Source organism: Canis lupus, chromosome 29 (assembly GCF_011100685.1).
Source record: "Canis lupus familiaris isolate Mischka breed German Shepherd chromosome 29, alternate assembly UU_Cfam_GSD_1.0, whole genome shotgun sequence".
Lineage (NCBI taxonomy): Eukaryota > Metazoa > Chordata > Mammalia > Carnivora > Canidae > Canis > Canis lupus.
The window spans coordinates 8,693,298-8,716,957 of NC_049250.1; the positions used below are offsets into that span (position 1 = coordinate 8,693,298).

At 39.6% G+C, this 23,660-nt stretch overlaps 1 protein-coding gene and 1 long non-coding RNA gene across 2 annotated transcripts in view; one reads left to right on the forward strand and one right to left on the reverse strand.

The window, feature by feature from the left end:
* BPNT2 (3'(2'), 5'-bisphosphate nucleotidase 2) overlaps positions 1-15,675 on the reverse strand; it is a 38,535-nt gene extending 22,860 nt beyond the window's left edge. Inside the window, exon 1 of the mRNA XM_038579350.1 lies at positions 15,238-15,675. Coding sequence (XP_038435278.1) covers positions 15,238-15,627 — 390 coding nt within the window. The 5' untranslated portion in view covers positions 15,628-15,675. The remainder of the gene's footprint in view (positions 1-15,237) is intronic.
* Positions 15,676-15,803: 128 nt separating this feature from the next.
* The window catches only part of LOC111093253, a 151,665-nt gene continuing 143,808 nt past the window's right edge, over positions 15,804-23,660 (forward strand). The window contains exon 1 of the long non-coding RNA XR_005380974.1: positions 15,804-15,899. This is a non-coding gene — a long non-coding RNA (uncharacterized LOC111093253). The remainder of the gene's footprint in view (positions 15,900-23,660) is intronic.

Below are 23,660 nucleotides of genomic sequence, written 5' to 3' on the forward strand. Positions count from 1 at the left end.
AAGCCCTGAGGTAGGAGTGTACCTTGATTATTCAGAGCAAACAAGAAGGCAAGTATGGCTAGAGAGTAAGCAAAGAAGAAAGGAAGCTGGATGGAGATGAGGTCTGACAAGAACAGAAACTGCATGGTGAAGGACTCTGCAGGCATGACACAGTCAAGCTGCCTTCCACTGTAACCTCTGTTAACAATGCACAGAACGTCTAACCATTGCAGAAAGCTAAAGGAGGGTGGCGTGTGGGGGGAGGTACAGAGACAGAAAGGAAGAGTGTAATCATGACATGCAACTGATGACTTACTTACTACTGAGAAAATCCAGAACGTGTAGATAAATTAGAGAATTAAAATATAGCAGTTTCTAGATATAAAATCAATATTTAACAATCAATTGCATTTTTTATATACCAGCAACAAATATTAAAAGTATTTAACATAAAAATGGTACCCATTTAAATTAACAAAAGAAGTAAATTATCTGGACATAAATCTACCCAAGATGAGCAAAAACACTATGGAGAAAATAAAACTGTATGAAAACAAATTAATGACTTAAAAATGTTAAAGATGTCAATTCTCACACCAGTAAACCACAGATTTAAGAAACTGGTTCAATCAAAATCCCTATAGGCTGTTTTCTTCAAAGACCCTTTTTGGAGAAAGAACAGCAAAGAACAAGCCATCTTGGTGAAAGAGAGGGAAAAAAAAGAATTATTATGGTGGGATGACCTTCCTTACCAGATATCAAGATTTACTGTTTAATGCTAGAATAAAGACTATGACACTGGTAACTTATCTGGCTTTTCCCCCAAGATTCACTAAGAAAGCCATACATACATACATACATACACTTAAGTGTACAGGGTAATACTTTGTTATGTGTATATGCTGTAAAATGATTACCAAAATCAAGTTAATTAATGATGCATCTATCACCTATTTACTTTTTTCTTTTTGTGGTGAGATACTTAAGATCTATTCTTGAAGCAAATTTCAAGTATATGGTACAATATTATTAACTATAATCATCTTCCTATAAATTTGATGCTCAGAATTTGTTCATCTTAGTTGTAACTAAAAGTTTATACTGTTAGACTGACATCTCCCCTATTCACTAATTCCCTAGTGTGGCAATCACCATTCTAGTGATTGGACCTAGTCACGGTTTCTAAGTCACAGTTTCTATGAGCTCGACTTTTTTTTTTTTTTTTTAGATTCCACATATTAGTGATACCATGCAATACTTTCTCTGTGTGGCTTATCTCACTTATTAGTAATAATGTCCTCCAGGTTCATCCATGATGTCCCATGTGGCAGGATTTCCTTCTTCTTAATGGCAGAATAACATTCCTGTGTGTGTGTGTGTGTGTGTGTGTATACACATATACACACACACACACTCTTTTTCTTTATTCATTCATTTACTAACAGATACTTAACCATCATTTCCATATTTGGATATTGTGACTATTCCCATAATGAACATGATGTGAGTTGCGAGTATCTCTAGATACTAATTTCATTTAAATATATATACAGAAGTGGGACTGCGGGATCATATGGTAGTTCTATTTTGAATTTTTTGAGGAACCTCCATACTGCTTTTCATAATGGCTATACCAATTTACATTCCCACCAAAAGTTCTCTCTCCATGTGCTAATATTTACCTCTTGTCTGTTTAATAATAACCGTAACAGGTGAGATAATACCTCAATTGTAGTTTTGATTTGTATTTCCCTGACTAGCGATGTTGAACACCCCTTCCTATAACTGATAGTCATCTGTAGGTCTTCTTTCGAAAAATGTATATTCAGGTTATTTGCCCATTTTTAATTGGATTACTTATTATTTTGTTATTGAATTGAATGAATTCCCTATACAATTTAGATATTAGCCCCTCATCAGATACATAGATTAAAAATATTTTGTCATTCCATAGGTTGCCTTTTCCTTTAGCGGTTTCCTTTGCCATGCAGAAGCTTTTTAATTTGATTTTTTTTTTTTTTTTTTTACTTATTTTTGCTTCTTTTTAGAGGGTGGGGCAACAGGCAGAGAAAATTTTAAGCAGGTTCCACATTAGGCGGGGCTCAATCTCACAACCCTGAGATCATGACATGAGCCAAAATCAAGAGTCAGATGCTTTGACCAACTAAACCACCCAGGTGCCCTTATTTTTACTTTTCATTTCTGTACTTTTAGTGTCTTTTCCAAAAAATCATTGCTAAGACCAGTATTGAGCTTTATGGTTTCATGGGTTACATTTAAATCTTTTGTGCATTTTGAATTAGTTTCTGCTGAGTGGTATAAGATAGGGATAGAGTTTTATTCTTTTGCATATAGAGAACCAGTTTTCCCAGCACCTTTACTGAGGAACTCTTTTCCTTGTGGTATGTTCTTGATGTCTTGCTAAAGATTAAATATGTACATGTGGATTTACTTCTATATTCTATTCCTTTGGTCTACGTGTATGTTTTATGCCACCATCATAGTTCTGATTACTATAGCTTTTTAATATTCTTAATCAGGAAATATGATGCCTCTAGTTTGTCCCCCTTGCTTAAAATTCCTTCAGCTACTTGGGTCATTTTATCTTCTAAGATTTTATTTATTTATTTATCTATTTATTTGAGAGAGCACGAGGGGGAGGGGTAGAGGGAAAGGAAGACGACGACTCCCCACTGAGCAGGGAGCCAGATGCAGCACTCTATCCCAGGACCTGACCAAGATCATGACCTGAGCCAAAGACAGACACTTAAATGACTGGGCCACCCAGGCACCCAAGCTATTTGAGTCTTTTGTAGTTCCATGTTAATTTTGGATTATTTATTGTTTCTTTGAAAAATGCCATTGGAATTTTGACAGAGATTACACTAAATGTGTAGATTACTTTGGGCAACATAGGCAATTTAACAATACTAATTCTTCTAATCCAAGACATGTAACACCCTTCCATTTATTTGTGTCTTCTTCAATTATTTTCATCACTGACTTAAGTTTTCAGTACACAGATTTTACACCTCCTTGGTTAAATTTATTCCTAAATATTTTATTGTTTTTGGTCCTATTTTAAATGGAATTGTTTTCTTAATTCCCCTTTCAAATAGTTCATATTTATTGTTATTAATACGTAGAAATAACAATGATTTTTGTTGACTTTGTATCCTACAACTTTAGTTATTATTATTCTAATAGTATTTTGTTAAAAATTTTAGAGTTTTCTATGTATAAAATCATGACATCTGCACACAATTTTACTTCTTCCTTTCTGATTTGGATGCATTTCTTTTACCTACCTAACTGCTCTGTCTAGGACTTCCAGACTGGGTTGAGTGGAAATGCTAAGAGTGGGTATCCTTGTTTTCCTGATGTTAGAAGGAAAGCTTTTAGATTTTCATGAATGGGTAGCTGTGGGCTTGTCATATATGGCCTTTATTATGTTGAGGTATATTCCTTCTATGCCTATTATGTTGAGAGTTTTTATCATGAAAAATTATTGAATTTTGTCAAATGCTTTTTGTGTTTACATTTTTATACTGAGGTAATCAAATGATTTTTATCTATCATTCTGTTGGTATATCACATTGATCAAATTGCATATATGGAAACCATCCTTCATCCCAGGGATAAATCCCACTTGATCATGGTGTTTGGTTCTTTAAATGTCTAATGAATTCAGTTTGGTAATATTTTGTGAGGATTTTTGCATGTATGTTCATGAGGAATGGCCCAGATTTTTCTTTTCTTATAGTGTCCCTGCATTGCTTTTGTATCAGGGTAATGCTGGCTTCATAAAGTGAGTTTGGAAGTCTTCCATCTTCTTCCATTTGGGGGAAGAATTTGAAAACGATTGGTACTTTTTTCTCAAAGATTTTATTTATTTATTTATTCATGAGAGACACAGAGAGAGAGGCAGACACACAGGCAGAGAGAGAAGCAGACTCCATGCAGGGAGCCTGATGTGGGACTCAATCCAGGGACTCCAGGATCATGCCCTGGGGCTGAAGGCAGATGCTCAACCACTGAGCCACCCAGGCATCCGGAAAAGGATTGGTATTAATTTTCCTTAAATGTTTGATAGAACTGACAAGTGAAGATATCTAGCTCTGGGATTTTCTTTACTGGGAAGTCTGATTAATGATTCAATCTTTTTACAGGTCTGTTCAGGTACTTGATTTCTTCATGATTCAGTCTTGGTAGGTTGTATGTTTCTAAGAATTAATCCCTTCTAGGTTATCCAATTTATTGGCCTATAGCTGTTCATAAGTAGTCTCTAGTGATCATTTGTATTTTGCAGTATCAGGTGTAATATTTATGATTTCATTCCTGAATTTATATATTTGAATCCTTTCATCTTTGACTAGCTAAAGGTTTGTCAATCTTATCTTTTCAAAAAAGAACAGCTCTTAGTTGGTATTTTCAATTGCTTTTCTAGTGACTATTTCTGCTCTGACCTTTGTTATTACATTCCTTCTGCTAACTTTGAGCTTAGTTTGCTCTTTTTCTAGTTCCTTAAGGTATAAATTAGGTTATCTGAGATCTTTCTTTTTTCTCAATGTAAGCATTTATCATTATAAATTTCACAGAACCTTTGCTACATCCCATAAGTTTTGGCATGCTGTACTTTTATTTTTGTAAATTAGTTAATTATTTTTAAAGACGGGGAGAGGGGGAGGTGGCCAAGGGAGAGGGGAGAATCTTAAGCATGCTCCACACTGAACACAGGACTCAAATCCCTGGACCCTCAGATTATGACCTGAGCCAAAATAAAGAATTGGATGCTTAACCAACTAAGCCACCCAGGCACCCCCATTTTTGTTAATTTCAACATTTTTTTTTTCATTTCCCTTTCAGTTTCTTCTAAGATGTATTGGTTGTTCAAGGGTATATTGTTTAATTTCCACATATTTGTGCATCTTCCAGCTTTTGTCCTATTGTTGCTTCTAGTTTTATACCACTCTGGTCAAAAAAAAGACCTGTGATATGATTTTTAATCTTCAATTTGTTAAGACTTGTTTTCTGGCCTTACATGGGATCTACCCTAAGAGTATTCCATAGGAGCTTGAGAAGAATGTGTATTCTCTTATTGTTGGATGAAATGATTTGTATATATCTGACACTTGTATCAGTTTGAAGTATTTATTTATTAGTGATCTGTTAAATTGATCTATCCATTGGTGAAAGTGAGGTATTGAAGTCTTTACTATTATTGCATTGCTATCTGTTTCTGTCCTCAGATTATAATATTTGATTAATAAATTTAGTGCTCTGACTTTGGGTGCATATGTGTTTACAACTGTTATATCATTTAGATGAATTGACCCTTTTATCATTACATAGTACCTTCTTTGTCCGTTCTTTTTTACTTAAAGTCTACTTTGTCTGATAGTAGTATAGCTACCCTGTTCTCTTTCGGGTTTCCCTTTGCATGGAATATTTTTTCCATCCCTTCACTCTGATCCTATGTGTGTCTGCAAAAATTAAGTATTTTTCTTACAGGTAGCATAGAGTCTTTTTTTTTTTTTTAATCCGTTCACCTATTCTGTTTTTTGGGTTTTCTTTAAAGAATTTATGTATTTATTCATGAGAGAGACAAGATAAAGCAGGCTCCTCAAAAGGGAGCCCAACGTGGAACTTGATCCCAGGACCCTGAGATCACACCTTGATCCATAGGCAGATACTCAACCACTGAGCCACCTAGGCATCCCACCTACTCTGTTTTTTGATTGGAAAATTTAGTTCACCTACATTTCAATTATTAGTTAACTATGGACTTATTAGTTCCACCTTGTTACTGTTTCCTGGCTTTTTTGTAGCTTCTTTGTTCCTTTCTTACTCTCTTGCTTTCTTCCTCTGTGATTCGATGATTTTCCATGGTGGTATCCTTTGTCTATGTCTATCAGAGGTTTTTGCTTTGTAATTATCATGAGACTTACATAAAATATCTTATAGTTATAATGGTCTATTTTAAGTTGATAACAACTTAACTTTGATAGCATATAAACTCTTCCTTCTTTACTCCCTCCACAACATTTCATGATTTTGATGTTACATCTTTTTATATTCTGTATCCATAAACAAATTTTTGTAGCTATAGTGTTAAAAACACTTTTTTAAAAAGTGTTTTGTCCTTTAACTTTTATATTCATTAAATGATTTACACACTATTGGAATATTCTGAATTTCCCTATACACTTACCAGTGAATTTTATACTCTGTTTTCATATTACTATTTAGCATCCTTTCATTTCAGCTTAAAGAATTTCCTTTAACATATCTTGTAAGGCAGGTTTAGTAGTGATGCATTTATTTGTCTGGCAAAGTCTTTATTCTACATTTCTGAAGGAGAATGCTGCAAGTTAACGTATTCTTGGTTGGAAGGGTTGGGTTTGTTGTTGTTGTTTTTTCCTCAGAACTCTGAACATGTCATCCTATTCTCTCCTGGCCTGTAGGGTTTCTGATGAAATATTTGCTGATAGCTTTACAGGGGTTCCCTTATATCAGAGGAGTTTCTTTTCTCTTGCTGCTTTCAAAATTCTGTCTTTGATTTTTGATAGTTTTTAAAAAATATATCTCAATTAAATCCTCTTGGAGTTGAATTTATGGGCCTATGGGCTTCACCTTCCTGGATGTCCCTATATCTCCCCCTGATTTGGTAAGTTTTCAACCACTATTCCTTTAAATGAACTTTCTGCCCTTTTCTCTTTAGCTGGAACTCCCAAAATGTAAATAGTTACATTTGATGGTGCCCCATAATGCATACACTCATTTTATTTATTTTTTCTCCGTTGACTGGATGATTTCAAATCATCTGTTTCTGAGTTCACAGACTCTTTCTTCTGCTTGATCAAGTAGATTTGTTCTACTGCATTTTCATTTTGTATTCTTCAGCTCTAAAATTTCTAAAATTTGTGTTTTTAAACTTCTCTTTGTTGTATCTCTCCCTTTGTTCATGTATTGTTTTCTTGATTTCTCTGAGTTGTTTGTGTTCTCTTAAGCTCACTGAGCTTCCTTAAAACAATTATTTTGAATTCTTCGATAGGCAATTTGAAGATCTCCATTTTGCAGGGGGGAAGAAGATCAGTTATTAGGAAATTATGTTCCTTTGGCAATGCTTATTTCCTTAATTTTGTTGTGCTTTATCTCAATCCCATTAATGCCACGCCAGATGCCTCCCATTTGTTTTCTCTAGGGTGGTACCCTGAAATGCATAAGTTTATGAGCCTTTTACCAATTCCTCAGTTATGGTGGTTTTCTGAACTTATTTGCTAGCCATTTGCAAAGGCTTAGTCTCACCATCTACAGGAGCATGCACTAACATGGGTCAGTAGGGTGTGTTTGGGCAAGACACATAGAGTGTTGGGGGTGACTGAGCCAGTTGAGGAGGAGATCTGAGGGTGAGGCATCCAGTGGCTCTTGGGCAGCCTTCCTGATGAGTGTCTATGAGGTAAGTAGCATCCTTTTGGAGTTTTGAGCCCTGGTTTATGTGCTCCCATAGCCTCTGTGCTCCCAACCCCTCAGCCTTACAGATCACTTCAGTAATGTAGGTGATAAGAGACAGAAGTGGGTTTCTTGAGCAGTGTCCTGCTTGGCTGGGAAAGCCACATACTCACTTGCACACTCCTGTGGGTGAAACTGCAGGATCCAGGGGTCTCTTCAGGCACTGATCTTGATGGAGGGGTGATGCAAGCAAAGTGAAAATGTTCCTCAACTCTCATCAATGCATCTCTTCCCAAAATTCTTTTTTTTTTTTTCTCTAACTTCTCCACGAGACTCCCAGACTCCTATAAAGGAGCTCTTGTCTGTGAATGACTACCAAAATCAATGTCCTGTGAGGGAATGACAATAGAGAACTCCTATTCTATCATCTTGCAGACATCACTTTAAAGTATTTTGGCTTTAGAGCCCATGCACTTAATAGTAATACAATGCTAGGCTATGTCAGATGAATGAGTGAAAGAGTAAACACCATGTAAATACCAGAGAATAAATTTAAAAAACAACAGATGTGATTCCCAGAAGCTACAAAGTAGTTTACAAATTACAAACCCATATAGTTTACAAAAATGGCAGTGCCAAATCTGGGTAGCAACTACTACTGTGCTTTTATAATTAAGATTTTTCCCTAAAATTTAACAACTCAGCTTCTCCATATCCTTTCAATGTAGTACGACCTAACAAATTACAGAACTGTATCCGAAAACATCTTCACTGAGAGTCAGGTGAGGAAGAAACAAATGGAGCAAGAGAATAAGAACATCAGCACAATGTCCTCATCTACTTTTGCAATAAATGCTATTTGTAATTTGCCACTACCATTACACATCTACAAACTGAAAGAATCCACTATCCACACCATTGGAAACAGCCTTATAAACAGCTGGCAAGATCAAATCAGTAAATCTCAATTCTTCTCCACATTTCACCAGTCCTAAGTCCTAGAAATTCTATCTCCCAATTCTAAATGCATAAAACTAGGTATACCAAGCAAATCTTGATTTAAACATCTATCTCTCACTTGGATTTCTAAAATAGCCTTTATTTTTGCCTCCTATAATTCATTCACTGATCCATTCACTCATTCAACAACTATTAATGACCACATTCTAAACCGTTCGGGGCACTGGGATAAAATAATGAACAAAATGGACATAATTATTGCCTTTATGAAGCTTCCCTTTGCAACCCATCAACCTGCCGTCTTTCTAAATCATACTATTGTCACTGCCTGCTTAAAACCTGCCAATGGCTTCTCATTACACAGAGATAAAATCCAGCCTCTTTGTCATCACCTACCAAGTAAGGCCTGGATGATCTGGTCCCAGGAACCTTTCTCTATTTGCACCCTTATTTACTACACTCCAGACTTGTCTTTTCTGGCCCGTTGACCTCAGGGCCTTTTTACTGTACTCTTCTGCTCAAATACACTTTTCCCAAATCTCTGCATGATGGTTGGCTTCTTATCATTCAGATCTCAGTTCAAATGACAAGTGCTACACAAAGGTCTGCCCTGACTATCATAGCCAAAGCAGAAACCTCCACTCACTCTTCTGACATGGTCTCATTTTTCTTCTTCAAAAACCTTATCAGTATCTAAAATCAGTTTATTTGTTCACATGTTGTACCATCTATCCTGACACAACAGAATGTAAGTTTTAGAAATTTAAAGACACAATTTCCTTCAGACTATTGCCACATCCCACTGCCTATACCAGTGCCTGGCACAGTAGGTGTTGAATAAATACTTCTACATTGACAACATTATTCTTTGCCAATGTACTTTCATCTCTTTCCCCAACCATTTCAGTTCAATCCACTCTCCCACCCTCGTTGCTACTGCCTATCTGCCTCAGTCCTCAACAGGAATTGAGGAATAGGAAATCAAGACTCCAAACACAATTAATACTATCCATATGAAGTTCGGTTACTTTGGGGTTGAAGAAGCTTTTGGTTAATGCCTTAAGAAGGTACCAAGTACTGCATTTCTCCATAGATCATACTATCATAAAAAGTTTTCAGATATACTGCCTTGCACTGCGCCTATCACACAGTAGGCGTTCAATAACAATTTTCTAAATGGATAAACATGGCTCTACGTGTCTTCTTCCACCTTTACAGAAGTGTTTTACTATGTACCTATAAATATCTTTCACATATGTACCTATAATTGAACATGCTGTAGTGTCTTCCATCTTAAAAACAAGACCAAAAAAATCAAAATTCCACAGAAACTTCTCTTAGTCCCATGTTAGACCACAGCCATGCTCCCTAGAAGTCCGATTTCTTGAAAGCCTTGTCTTTACTATCTCCATTTCCCCCTCCTATCTTTTTCAATGTTGCTCCCTTTCCATTAAGCCACCAAGCAAGCTCTCAAAGTTCACCAATCACCATTTACCATACAGAACCATTATTAAGAGTACGTTCTATCATTGCTAGCTTCTCAATTTATTGGGAATGTGACTTATCTAAGCTAATCTCTCTGAGCTGCTAAAAGTAGATGATAAATATATCTTCTTACTGAGTTTTCTGGATGAATTAATGAAATAAAATAGGTAAAACAAACAAGCCTAGCATAGTGCTAACACAGAGTCAGCACTTAATAAAGGGTAGCTGCTATTATTATTAAATGATTATTTTCAATCTTTGTTATCCTTGGCCTTAGACACTTTATCTTCCCCTTTCACACTATACTCTTTCTATAAGAAATACTGTCCAGGGATCCCTGGGTGGCGCAGCGGTTTGGCGCCTGCCTTTGGCCCAGGGCGCGATCCTGGAGACCCGGGATCGAATCCCACATCGGGCTCCTGGTGCATGGAGCCTGCTTCTCCCTCTGCCTGTGTCTCTGCCTCTCTCTCTCTCTCTGTGACTATCATAAAAAATTAAAAACAAAATCTTTAAAAAAAAAAAAAAGAAAGAAATACTGTCCACAATAGGTTTCAAATAATATTGCAACGATGAGTCATAAATTCCTATTTCCAATTCAGAGGTCTCTTCAGAGCTTCAGACCCATATATTCAAATACCCCTATAACATGTCCCCTTGGCCATATCAAAGGCAACTCTAACTTTGTTAAGTCTAAGATAGCATTCATAATCTGCCCCCCCCTCCCCAGACACGTATCCCTCACTCTTCTTCACCTCCAGCAAAACACCAATTGTGAATGTCAGATATAGAGGGGTAATCTCTGTAACAGCCTTAAAAATTCTCTCATCTCTTTCCAATTCTACTTTCTCTAAAAAACACACCCCCAATTTAAAATGTATCATCTCTCTCTTGAAAAAACCTCCTAGAAGGACAAACATTATATGTTCCCATTCATTTGGGGAATATAAATAATAGTGAAAGGGAATATAAGGGAAGGGAGAAGAAGTGTGTAGGAAATATCAGAAAGGGAGACAGAACATGAAAGACTCCTAACTCTGGGAAACGAACTAGGGGTGGTGGAAGGGGAGGAGGGCGGGGGGTGGGGGTGAATGGGTGATGGGCACTGAGGGGGGCACTTGACGGGATGAGCACTGGGTGTTATTCTGTAAGTTGGCAAATTGAATACCAATAAAAAATAATTATAAAAAAAAAAAAAAACCTCCTAACTGGTTAACTTCCTCCAAACTATTCTCCAAGCATCAATCCTAAGGCCTTCCAATCATTCAAAATACTGTACGCTAGTTAAAAGTACACTGTGGTTACACCTCCTATACTGCTTTATACGCAGAATTAAACAGACCTATGAGGATTCTCAGACCATTAAGTAATTATCTCTCTGCAAGCCTAAAATTATTTTTTTTAAGATTTTATTTATTTATTCATGACAGACACGGAGAGAGTGAGAGGCAGATACATAGGCAGAGACAGAAGCAGGCTCCATGCAGGGAGCCCGATACGGGACTCGATCCTAGGACTCCAGGATCATGCCCTGGGCCGAAGGCAGATGCTTAACTACTGAGCCACCCAGGCATCCCCCTAAAATTATTTTCTAGCTGTCTTAACGTTGGTAAATTATTTAGCCTCTCCAGGCTTCAATTTCTTTATCTACAGAATGGAGGCAATAGCACTTATGCTGTTGTCAAGTGTACAATAATAATATTAATAAAAAGCTTAAAAGCTTAATTCAGGGCTTGCTACTTACTGAAAGCTAAATAAGTGTTAGCTAATAAACCAAGCTGAGTATAACTTTCCCACTGCCTGAGTTCTGGTCCTCATCTCTTGCACAGCCTATTTTAGCATACTCCTAACTGGTCTCATCCACCTCCAAATGCCCAGAGCCCAAAGTATGGCATACTGCAGGCTTCAAGAAAAGTCAGATAAATCTGGTCTTCTTTAGTACTTTAGGATTAAGCTAAAGATCAGGTCCAAAACTCTTTGAGCTTGTCATATGATCCAGCCCCTGCTTACATCCTAATTTCTTCCACAGTAATTTCCCCCATTGTGCATCGGATTCAGATTCACCAGGACACTTGAATTTACTATACTACCACTTCTAATGGGCCAACTCCTTTCAACCTCGTTTTCTGTCTCCGATGCTTATGTCTGCACTAATAATCAAATTACTAGTTATCTAGATTTTACAGAAAAGGAAACTATAGCTCAAAGAAGTAAAATGACCAGTCAGGATCACATAGGTGGGTTGCTGGACAAGATATCCAGATAAGTGTTCCTAGCACTATATTAGGACTTCTCAAACTTTTCCAATGAACACTCCTGTTGAGAGAAGAGCTTTAACTCCCATCTTAGGGGTCAAGGGAGGCATAGACTCAAGACTCATACCAGCCTGGAGTACCATGATTTAACTTCAAATATAATGAATCATTTTCAAAGTAAAAAATTTTGAACAAGTGAAGTCGAGGACAAGAGCCTCTCACGATTTAGAGTTCCCTGTATGTTACACTAAAAGTATAAATTTGAGTTTGTCTGTTCTGCGGCTCGAAATCCACTCCAAAAAACCTATTTCAGCCTTCATCACTATTCAGAGGATATAATTAAAGACAGTATTATACAAATGACTATAGTTACTATCACTCTCCTATAACAAAATCAAGCATAGGCAGAGTGTTTAGGAAGAGGAGGAAGACTGCCCTGAGCACTCTCCACAGATCCCTAACCTAAGAAAGGCTGAAGACAAAAGGAAATCCAGGGATTTTAGCCAAATCTGAGTTTTCCTAGGATAACACTCAGTTTTGCAGAGTAGGGCTTCTCAACCAGGGCACCAAATGAAAACAGGATCATTCTCTGTTATGGGAAGCTGTCCTGTGCATTTGTGGGCCATTTACAATCTACCTAATAGATGCCAATAGAATTCCACCCCCAGTTGTGACAAGCAAAAATCTCCAGACTTTGCCTAATGTCCCTTGAGGGCAAAACCACTCCCATTTGAGTACTCCAGAACGTATAGAGATATACACCTGGTATATCCCTGTACTGAGAAGTAAACATCAGGAGAGCTCAAGACTCTGATTCTAGACACGAAAATTGTGGGACAAAATAGAAGACCTTTTCTTTACTTGCCCTGGGCACCAGAATAAAAGAAGTATCTGTGGCTTCTCAATGCTAACTTTCCATAAAGAAGTAAATGGAGTGGGATTTGACTTAAACTCCTTACCAAAAAAATCCAGGTGACACTTCAAAAACAACCAGACAGCTAAAACTGTATTCTGGGTGCTGGGGGACAAGACAGGAAGAATCCAGGGCTGAGTTTCTACTTAAATGACAATATCTGGCCTCTAGAATAACAACAAATTGATAAAAGGAGGCGGCTCAACATGACACCACCCTACTCTGACACTGTATAAATGAACATAACCTCCTCTATTCCAGACAAAGTCCAACAATAAAGATCTACATGTAAACATTTAAACAGTCACAAGAAAAAAAGTTATTTTATTTATTTTACATAAAGGCAGAGCCTTCAACATCTGCAATTCTGAAAGCCTAGCTTTTACGTTTAATAAAATACAGCTCACCACCCTCGGCAGCTATTCAGCTATTAGCGTTCGCTAGTAAGTGAGAAAACAAATGCAGAATCCTGTGGAAGTTACCCAGAACAAAAGGTTTGGTAGGGGTGGGGTGGAGTTCACATGTGAACACACATTCACACACTTCCATGTTTTTGGTACTTAAGAGTATTTTTATCTTTATCTTTAAAACAAGAAATTCAACTCTGTTTGATATATTTTACTATAACTGCTTTTAACCTTCCACAATTTTATGTTTTCCCCAGGAAATTATACTGTAAACTTTAAGTAGCCTCCTAAAGAGCTGGCTAAAATGAAGAATTAGATCATTCATATAAACTCTGGAGTGTCACAAGCCTCAAGTTTCCCATCTGTAAACTGGCATAAATAAAATTTACTTCTTAAAGTTGCCATGGCGATCAAATGAAGTCCTGTGTGTCCAATATCTGGGTGCCTAAAATACACTCAAGAAATGGTTACCATTTCTACTGTTGTAACTATACTACATCAACTTCTCTGAAACTGTTTCTTCCACAACTCTTAAGAACGGGTGTTTTGGAGAAAGAAAATGTTTTAGAAGCACATCTTACATTTACGTAAACACGAAAGAAGTATTATTTGTGATGATAAAGCAGAGTAGGGCAAAAGAAAAGTGTTCAGTGTTTTGAGAATTCTCGTGTCAATTAACATCTGGTTGCCAGCAGCTCATGATATGAATCCGATGTTCCTTCCTCCTGCAAAAAAAAATTTTTTTAAAGGAAAGAAAAAAAGAAGAAAGCAAAAATGGCAGAAAGAGGAAAAAAGAGAATCAAAGCAATAATATGATAGACCAAAGGGAGGGTTACACAAGATAAGTAAATTCTACAATAGTATGCTCCTAAGTCTTCCAAGAACAACAGTAAAAGGTCAGATACCTTTCAAAGCAGCTGGGGTTCAGATTTCACTGTTTATCTAAGTAATAGAATTCCACTGGAAACATTTTTTTTTTCCCCAGTAGCTAAGATCTACTGTGAGGTGAGTTAACACGTACACTTACAAAGCACTGCCATGCCATGTTAAGCTCTTCCTCTGGAATCACAATACGTTTTTAAAGTTTTATTCATTTGACAGTAACGCCACTAAAATAAATTCAAAGAGTATCAATAACAAATTCAAAAATTCTGGACTTATCTAAGAAAATGTCAATTCCTTCTCCCAGAAACCTGCCCAAATAAAAGGCAAATGTTCAATTCTTATTCTCTGCAGAAAATACGGGATAGATGGCTCAAATGAAGTGGCTGGGAAATACACTTCCACACACTTTTCTGAAGGGCCCCCCAAATGCATGCCATCAAGAGGTCACTCTACAGCTAAAGTAAAGCATGAGCATACCCCGCTCCCCCCCCCCCCCCCCCCCCCCCCAGAAGAGCTGCACCACAAGACTTGCGCAGTTCGGGCCTCCATCGGCTCCTGGTGAGTTGAGTCTGGCAGAAAACGTGTGTGGTGCAGTCCCGACCCTCCCGGCAACTGCAGCAAGGAGGGCTAGCGGGCCCCTTCGGTTTAGACAAGGGCCTGCCGAAGGGAACGGGGCTCGCTGCCACAGCCTGGACTCCAAGGCCCCCCCAGAACGCAGGGCTCCAGCTCCCAGGCGAAGCGCCGACACACAGCCCGGAGGGGCCACAAGGGCCGGGGCTCGGGGTCACTCCGCCGGCCGCGTCCGCCCCGCCAACGCCCCCACGCGCCGCGCCCACGCTGCCGCGCGCGTCTCAACCTCCGCGTCCGCGAGCCGGGCCCCGGCCCGCAGCGCCCGGGCACCCACCTGCACGCTGGGGAAGGCGGTCTTGAGCAGGTAGAACATCTTGCGGTTGGACAGCACGTCCCCGCTCGTCATCTTGTCCTCGGCTCCCTCGCGCGTCTTCCCCTTGGACTTCTCGTGGAGGACGTTGCTCTCGCGGACGCGCCGCACTTCGTCGCCGCCGCGAACGGCCGCCAGCACCGACACGGCCAGCATCTCGCGCAGGTCCACGGTGCCCCCGTCGGCCGCGGCCGCCGGCCCCGCCGCCCCGCCGCCGCCCGGCTCGCCGCCCAGGCCGAAGAGGCTGAAGCGGCCGGCCAGGAAGCCCGAGTACAGGTGGTAGAGCACGCCGAGCCCCAGCAGGCAGAACACGGCCACCCCTAGCGGGGACAGGCGGATGCCCATCGGGGCCATGGCGCGGGAGGCCGGGGCTCCGGGCGGCGGCCCTCGCAGGCCTCCCCGCGCTCCCGGGCCGGGCGCCGCGCCTCCTACACCGGCGTCCGCTCGCCGGCGCCCGCGCGCCCCATCGCTCCCCCCCGGGCGAGGCCGAGCCGCGCCGACGAGCCCCCCCCCGCCGCACTGCCGCGCGCCAACTGCCCCGGGCAAGCGCGCTCGGCGCTCCTCAGCCGGTCAGCGGCTCCGGCTTCCACGTTAGCCCACGGCGGCGAGGTGAAAGGGGAGCGTGGGTGTGTATCCGGGTTACGCGAGGGGGCGGGGCCGCCCTGGAGGCGGGGCCGCCCTGGAGGCGGGGCCACCCTGGAGGCGGGGCCACCCTGGAGGCGGGGCCACCCTGGAGGCGGGGCCACCCTGGAGGCGGGGCCACCCTGGAGGCGGGGCCACCCTGGAGGCGGGGCCACCCTGGAGGCGGGGCCACCCTGGAGGCGGGGCCACCCTGGAGGCGGGGCCACCCTGGAGGCGGGGGCTCCGGGCTGCGGAGCCGCGGGACCGCCCCGCCTCCTCTCGGTGCCGGGCTTCGGGGTGGCCTCTGCGTGCGAGTTTGCTGCTCTCCGCGCCGAGGAGGTGCCGACCTGCCCTGTGTACGATTTAAGTTAAATCCCTCTTTGAACAAAGATGTGCGGCTGACATAAAGTTTAGCCTTTATTTTGCAGTCTAGACTTTGCATCACTCCCAGATTATTGAGGAAGGGAGGAAATTGCAAGCCATTTCCAAACAAATGTGCATGTGTTTTTCTCCGGCGTTCGTGGAGACAGAGCCTGTAGCTTTAAATCGCTTCTCCGCCCTGGGAGAGGTGGGCAGTGGCCGGTACTGGAGAATTTTACTTGGCTCTCTAGCGTGTTGATCTCTCTATGGTTAAATAAACGTGTGTGCCTTTATACCTGTATGTTGGTAGAGGTTTTCCCCTATATCTTCAGCCAGAATAAATCATCCTTTATGCAGGTGAGAAACATGGCTTGATTCTGGGCTTTCATAAGGAAGGGAAACGCTCAGGGCTTCTCTCCCTTCCAAGGGTACTTTCTTTACACGTAACATTCCTCCCAGAGGTTGAGATGGAAGAGGAAAGGTCTGAGAAATCCCACTTGATATAAAGATTATCACAGAATGGCCAGTGAATCTAGAATTCGTAATCTTTGAGTCGATATAGGTCCTTCAAATGAGCTTGCAGAAGCCCCTACCAGATCAGATATAACTGCCTTCAACTATGCCGCTTACCTTAGCAGTCATGGTTAATACTGACTAAATTTTAAGAAGTATTACAATAAGCAGCAGTAAATTTATTATGCTTAATGAATATTAAGATGTGCAGTATCATTCTCAACTGTGGGAATATTTATATAAAACTCAACTTAAAATGCAGCCTATTTTACAGTTCATAGCCCAAAGTCATTGGTTTTAAATGGGCTTTAGTAAACATTAATGACCTTAAAAACTGCAAGTATACAGAATAGATTCTGAACATCCTTTGCTAAGCAAGTCCTTAGAGACAGGCTGACCTTCACCAGCTCCTTAGAGTTCAGAACATCTGTAGAATTTGCATATGGTTATATAGATACAATAAACAAAGACTATTGATTGCTTGGTCTCCCTGGCAGCCATCTGTAACTAGCTTAAAAATAATCACAGAAAAAAATCAAGTACAAATACAAATCAATGAAAGAACAGTCTCTGGAGTGTTGACAGCACCAGATCTTAAAGAAGTGGCTTTGTTCTCACAGCTTTTGGGAACAAATTCACAATTAAGCAAAGCCACTTTCAAAAGAAATCTGAAAATGAAGGTCACAGGGTAATTATGGCAACCAAATCCAGAAATAAATATAAAGATCACAGCAGAAGTAGAAAGGCTCAAGTTCAACAGAGCCACTTCAAACTATACTATGAGATCAGTAAAAGTTATGGGTTGGGAGTAGTTGTGAAAATATTAAAAGCATCATTAGAAAGTATGGATGAGGTTTATAAAATAAACTGAATAATATTTTCCAAGGATATTAGAAAGGATTCCAGCCCCATTCACTGTGGCATTATACAAAGCACTAGTGAGACACCCAGAGAGATACTGAAAGCTCTGGCCATTTATACTACAGGGAAGGGATTAAAGTATTGAAGGAAAAGATACCCTGAAACAAATGGGTGAGTTCCAAAAGGGGCCCTAGTACAGGTGACCATAGAGAATAGGTAATAAATACTGATAAAATATAACATGTAATTATTAAAATAAACTGTGTGTTGAAGAGAAAATGTAATTAATTACATGTGGGGCACAGACGTTGTCTTAGAACCTTCACAGACATTTGATTGCAAGAAACTTGCTTTTCCAGTAACAAATTGGTACAGGTTCTAAAGAATGCATACATACTGAGGGGCCTGGGTGGTGCAGTCAGTTAAGCATCTGACTCTTGGTTTTGACTTGGATCAGGATCTCAGGGTCAGGAAATCAAGCCATATGTCAGGCTCCCTGCTCAGTGCAGAGTCTGCTAGAGATTGTCTCTCCCTCTGCCTCTCCTGCTGGCTCTCACTCTCTCTCAAAAAGAAAAGAAGGAAAAGAATACATATGTACTAATGAAAAATTATATGAAAGTAAATGCAAAATTACAGGTTTGGGAAATGAGGCAAACTGGACTTTCAAATATAACTTTTTTTTTTTTGGTATTGAAGAAGATGAGAACTGCTCATATTCTGTATAAACACTAATAGTAACAAGAATTGACACATGGTAGGGACACTTGGGTGGCTCAGTGGTTGAGCGTCTGCCTTTGGCTCAGGGCGTGATCCCTAAGTCCCGGGATCAAGTCCAACATTGGGCTCCACACATGGAGCCTGCTTCTCCCTCTGCCTCTGTCAATGCCTCTCTGTCGCTCATGAATAAATTTTTAAAAATCTTAAAAAAAAAAAAAAAAAAAGAATTGACACATGGTAGAAAGTTTTTTAATTACTTTCTGCTTACCTGGCTTGGCAGACTCTACTTGCTACTATCTGCTTGTTTACACCTAGTAAATGCCACCTTTTGAAGCACTGCCCCCTCTCACTCCCACTACTAGAACTTTAAATACTTCTTAAGAGTCAGTTTATTTTATTCCAACCTCCTTTTGCCATTGTGGTTACTATTTTAAAAAATAAGTTAAATATTATGTAAAACACTCAAATATGAATATAAATATAAAACTGAAAGCTTTGAATGATTTGATATGGGTTAGCTGTTAAAAACAAAAATTACGGGGCAACTGGGTGATTCCGTTAAGTGTCTGCCTTTGGCTCAGGTCATGATCTCTAGGTACTGTGTTCCCCACATCTCCCTCTCCCTCTGCCCCTTCCCCTGCTCATGCTCATTCTCTCTCTCTCTCTAATAAATAAAATATTTTTTTAAAATTACCATCAACTTAAATGTTGGAGCAAAAACTGTACCCCAGTGTGAAGAAAAAGAATCATAGAAGCTCAAATGTTTAAATCAGATTGCTTGACTTTAAGGAAACCATCCGGTCATTTTAGATAATGCATTACTCATGTGGCTAAAGTGTAGCTAATGAATATACTCAAAGAAAACCCTTTGCCTTACATTAAAAGATAGACAAATGATTATATATCTATATATTTACATCTATAATCCACTCCTATATTGGTTATATCAGACAAAGGCGCTCTCCTTAAAGTCCATATGCTGGTACAATACCATACCACCTTTCTTTATGTTCCCCATTAGGTGTGAATAATACCTATTTATAGAAAAGTATTAATATCTTAAATGATGAGGATATTTTGATTTGTCTGAATGAGTCCTGACCCCAAAGTTTATCTTATAGATTCTGTGAGCATGCACACGTATGTGTGTGTGTGTGTGTGTGAAATTTCTACCAGCTAGTTTTCTTGTATGTTTTTTCTTTTAAAAGAGCATTTAAGGGGGACAACAAAATTAATTAAGTGATCAGGCTAGCTGGACCCTAGGGAAAAGTGGTTTTACTACTTTTCCGAGAAAGCAAGAGAAAACAATTAATGGCAGTTCTTCATATTTAAAATATTCCAAGAAGAGTATTGTTTGTATGTTCTTCCTATAAATGATAGATCCAGTGATATGGTGCTTGGTGCTGCCATTAAAATTCTCTCTAGCAGATCATACAATTCTTGGGCAATGGCTTTCATATGTTAAGATTTCATACGTCTGTTTCTAAAACATGATCTCTATCCAGTCTTAGAATTGATTTTCCCAAAGATTTAGAAATACTCAATTTAAATGGGTAACTTTTTCAATTAATATAAAATAATGTGTTAGCACTGTAATCTTCTACTATGACTCTGATCTTAGCAATAATAACAGCACATACTTTAAATAAAAGCAATGTGGTAGGTATATAAAATAGAAAACACATAATTTCTACCCTTTGAAATTGTAATCACTCTAATCCATGCAATCCACATGACGTGAGGTATTTTACGTATCTTTCTTTCTTCTGACCTTTTGCATATACGAACTCAGTAGATATTTATGAAAGTGGACTTTTAAAACCTAGTTTTAAGGAAATTTTATCTATTGTATAAAGTGTTTTTAAAACTCTTGAATTTAATAAATACACTAAGGAACCCAACAACCATTTTGTCTATCCAGAACCTTCATTTTATAGGCATACAAGTCAGATGAAATACATATTTGCTTTGGAGCTGTTAAGATGTCAAATATTTAATTTTTGTGTGTGCTCCTTATTAAAGCCAATGTTTGGCAAAGCATCAATTCAGTTAATAATGTACATATTCCCACCCTCTATTTTATTCTCTAAGTAGTCAAAGTTCATACTATACATTTTGCCTGCTATCCACCTGAAACCTGAGGTAAAATTTACCATCTTAAAACATCATTTCGTTCAAAAAAAAAAAAAAAAAACTCCACAATAGAGTATCTAAAATTTCCTAGTCTCCAAAAATAGCATTTGAGTATGTTTACTGATCATGATTAGAATATGTAGTCTATGGCATAGAATATGAAGTTTAGGGACACCTGAGTGGCTCAGTGGTTGAGCATCTGCCTTTGCCTCAGGGCATGATCCCAGAGTCCCGGGATCATGTCCCACATCGGGCTTCCTGCATGGATCCTGCTTCTCCCTGTGCCTATGTCTCTATCTCTCTCTTTCTGTGTCTCTCACAAATAAATAAATAAAATATATTTAAAAAGAATATGAAGTTTATGATATATTGTAGAAGAACCCCAACATAATACATGTTGCTATTGCACAGTTTGGGGTTTAATGCAAGCCAAGTCATGTCACCCAGAATGTAAGAACTCAATGTATTTAATAATATCCTAGCCATGTGTCTCAAACTTACTGCCAATGAAAAAAAGGTGGAAAAAATATTTTTAAAGGAAAGTTTCCCTAAACAATGCTTACCCTACTACATGAAATACTCTTCTATGTGTTTAAACCCTGTAACTTGATTTCATGATTCTATTAATGAGTCACTGTTTGGAGACAGTTGTCTGTGAGTCTCTGTTTCTGTTTGTCTTTCTGAAGAAGCACTGACTCCCTTTTCAAAAATGCTGTCCTTTCAAGGGTGTGTGCACAGCAAGCAGCCTTGAAAGACAGAGACAGTGTCTTCCTCCAGAGAAAAAGACAAGTTTGCTTCCTGCACATTAAAATAAAGATAATGGCAAGCAGGCTTGCCACCAATTATAAAAGTTTCAAGGTCCCTAAGCTCAAAGTTCTGCTCCTCTGGACCCCCTTAGTGTCACTCTGTTGGAAGTGAGGCCTGAGAAACGGGTGAATGCTGACTCTGAATGCCACAAATGCCTTGTCTCTGAGCCAAGAGTCTCGTGTCTTTTGCCAGCATCCATGAAACTGGTTGGCTAACTGGTTAGCTGCAAGGAGAGTGAAATCTCAGACAACATTCCCACATTGTCAATTTAACTATAAAGCCAATTTTGCCAATTCATTTCTTCACCTTAGTCCCAAAGCAAATAGAAAATATATTTTTCTGCAGCATTAACTTACTAATACTGTATTATGCTACAAAGAGTTTTCCAGGAGCACATATTCTTTTAGCAGAATGAAATCTCTTACTCATCTGTATTCACCCAGGAGCCTCACTTAGAGCTTCCTGCCTAGCCTTGGGACGTTCATAGTTAGCAGAGATGAGACACACCCAGATTGCTCTAGATGGAAAGCATTTATGTAAGAATATTTGCAGTAACGGAGGACATACTCAGCAACTTAGATTCATTCTGTGTCTCAGTTCTTCTACAGCGATAATATTCAGCAGATCCTGAAGCGCTTCAAGATTGACTCATAGTCACATAGAATACAGACACAGCTCCAGTGACCCACGTTTCTTCCATGCATTTTGTTTATACCAGAAAGAAAAGCTCCAATTAGGTCACTCATACTGGCCTTGTTTCATGCCAAGTTACTTGTCATGGTATACTTCTCACATACAATCTTTCTGGGTGCCTTTGGCTCTGGTCCAGTCATTCCAGACAGGATATGCAGGGTTACATTCATTGGTCATCCATACACACAGCAAAAGCTGTAGCCACTTGAAGAATAGCATAATGTTGCTTTCCTTTGCAGAGGGCCATGGGCAGATACGGTCATCATTACCCAACTATTAGTGCTTCAAGTAACATCTTAACATCCTTATGCCTCAGCAGAAAGTTACAAGCATCTGCCAGGTAAACATCAAATCAGAAAATTCTAGAGGTTAAAACACTAGAAAGATCATTTTGCTCCATCTCTTGATTATGTAGGTGAGTGGGCTAAGGTCCCCTATAGCTAAAGCCAAATCACCACACTGGTCTTCCACTTCCTATTCAGTGTGATTTCCACACAATGCCCACATACAGGCAACATATCCCTTCTTAGGAAGGCAGCAAGAGTATTAGCCTTTCAAATGCAGAGCTTGCATTTTCAGGCCCTGCTACAGTGCCTGCGCCATGGCATGGCATGGTATGGTCTCTCTGTCTCTCTTTCTGTGTCTTTCTTTTTCTTTCTCTCTTTCTCTCTCCCCCCTCCCTCTCTTTCTCTCTTTTCACATTCAATTGAATCACCCTTAGATTTGCATATAATCTGATTCAGATTGCATTTTTAATTTTTCTCACTTCTTGGCATGCTTCTGTATGATACCCCTTAATTTTAAATAGTCCCCAATTCCTACTTGATGAATTGCTTATTACCGTCAACAACCCTGAGAAACAAATTTGCCAGTTTTATACTCTTCATGATTTTCAAGCCTGGATATCATCAGTCTCCAGGAGGCTTCCCTGATGGATGAATGGACCCCACACTCTTTGATTGTGCTCCAGTAACCAACAGCATTGCCTGTCATTGCCTGATTCCATCATCTCATCATTGCCTGATGACCCGGCTGCCTCCCCTACTGAACTGTGAACTCCTAGTGGACAAGACCTACAGCTTATCCTGGGTTGATATCCCAGCACTCAGAATACTTGATACATGCCCAACAAGTGGTTTATAATGTACATTGTTCACACACAACCCTCACGATCACATCACCAGTACACCTTCAAGTATTCCTCCCTTAGCTTTGTTCATTACTTCTTATCTCTTCCTATTCCCATAGGGTAATACAATAAGGGTAACAATCTAAGTAAAATCTAACCAAAAGATAATAGGAAGAAGAGTAGCAGGTAGAGTGTACTATGTTTAATTTCAACTGTGTGCCGCTTTGTCTTTAAGCTCAGATGGCTCTCTTTTAGCTCCAGAGAGATGTCAATAACAGGGCTGTCTCTTTGGAAACATGAACCAAATTTATCTATCATATATGTGGAACAAGTCAACAAAGACAATGAGCCCAGCTCCTAATAAGTGACACAAGATGGATAAATTTTAATGATTCCTGACTCTTCAGAATGCCAATTAGGAAATGACCAGCAAAATGCAATTTCTGTAGATTAAGAACAAGAAGCCTCAGGGAATATTTATGTGACCATGCTCTTTTCCAGCTGCTCGCATTCCTCTTCATATTTAAGAAAGGGACCCAAGTGTGCCAGGGAC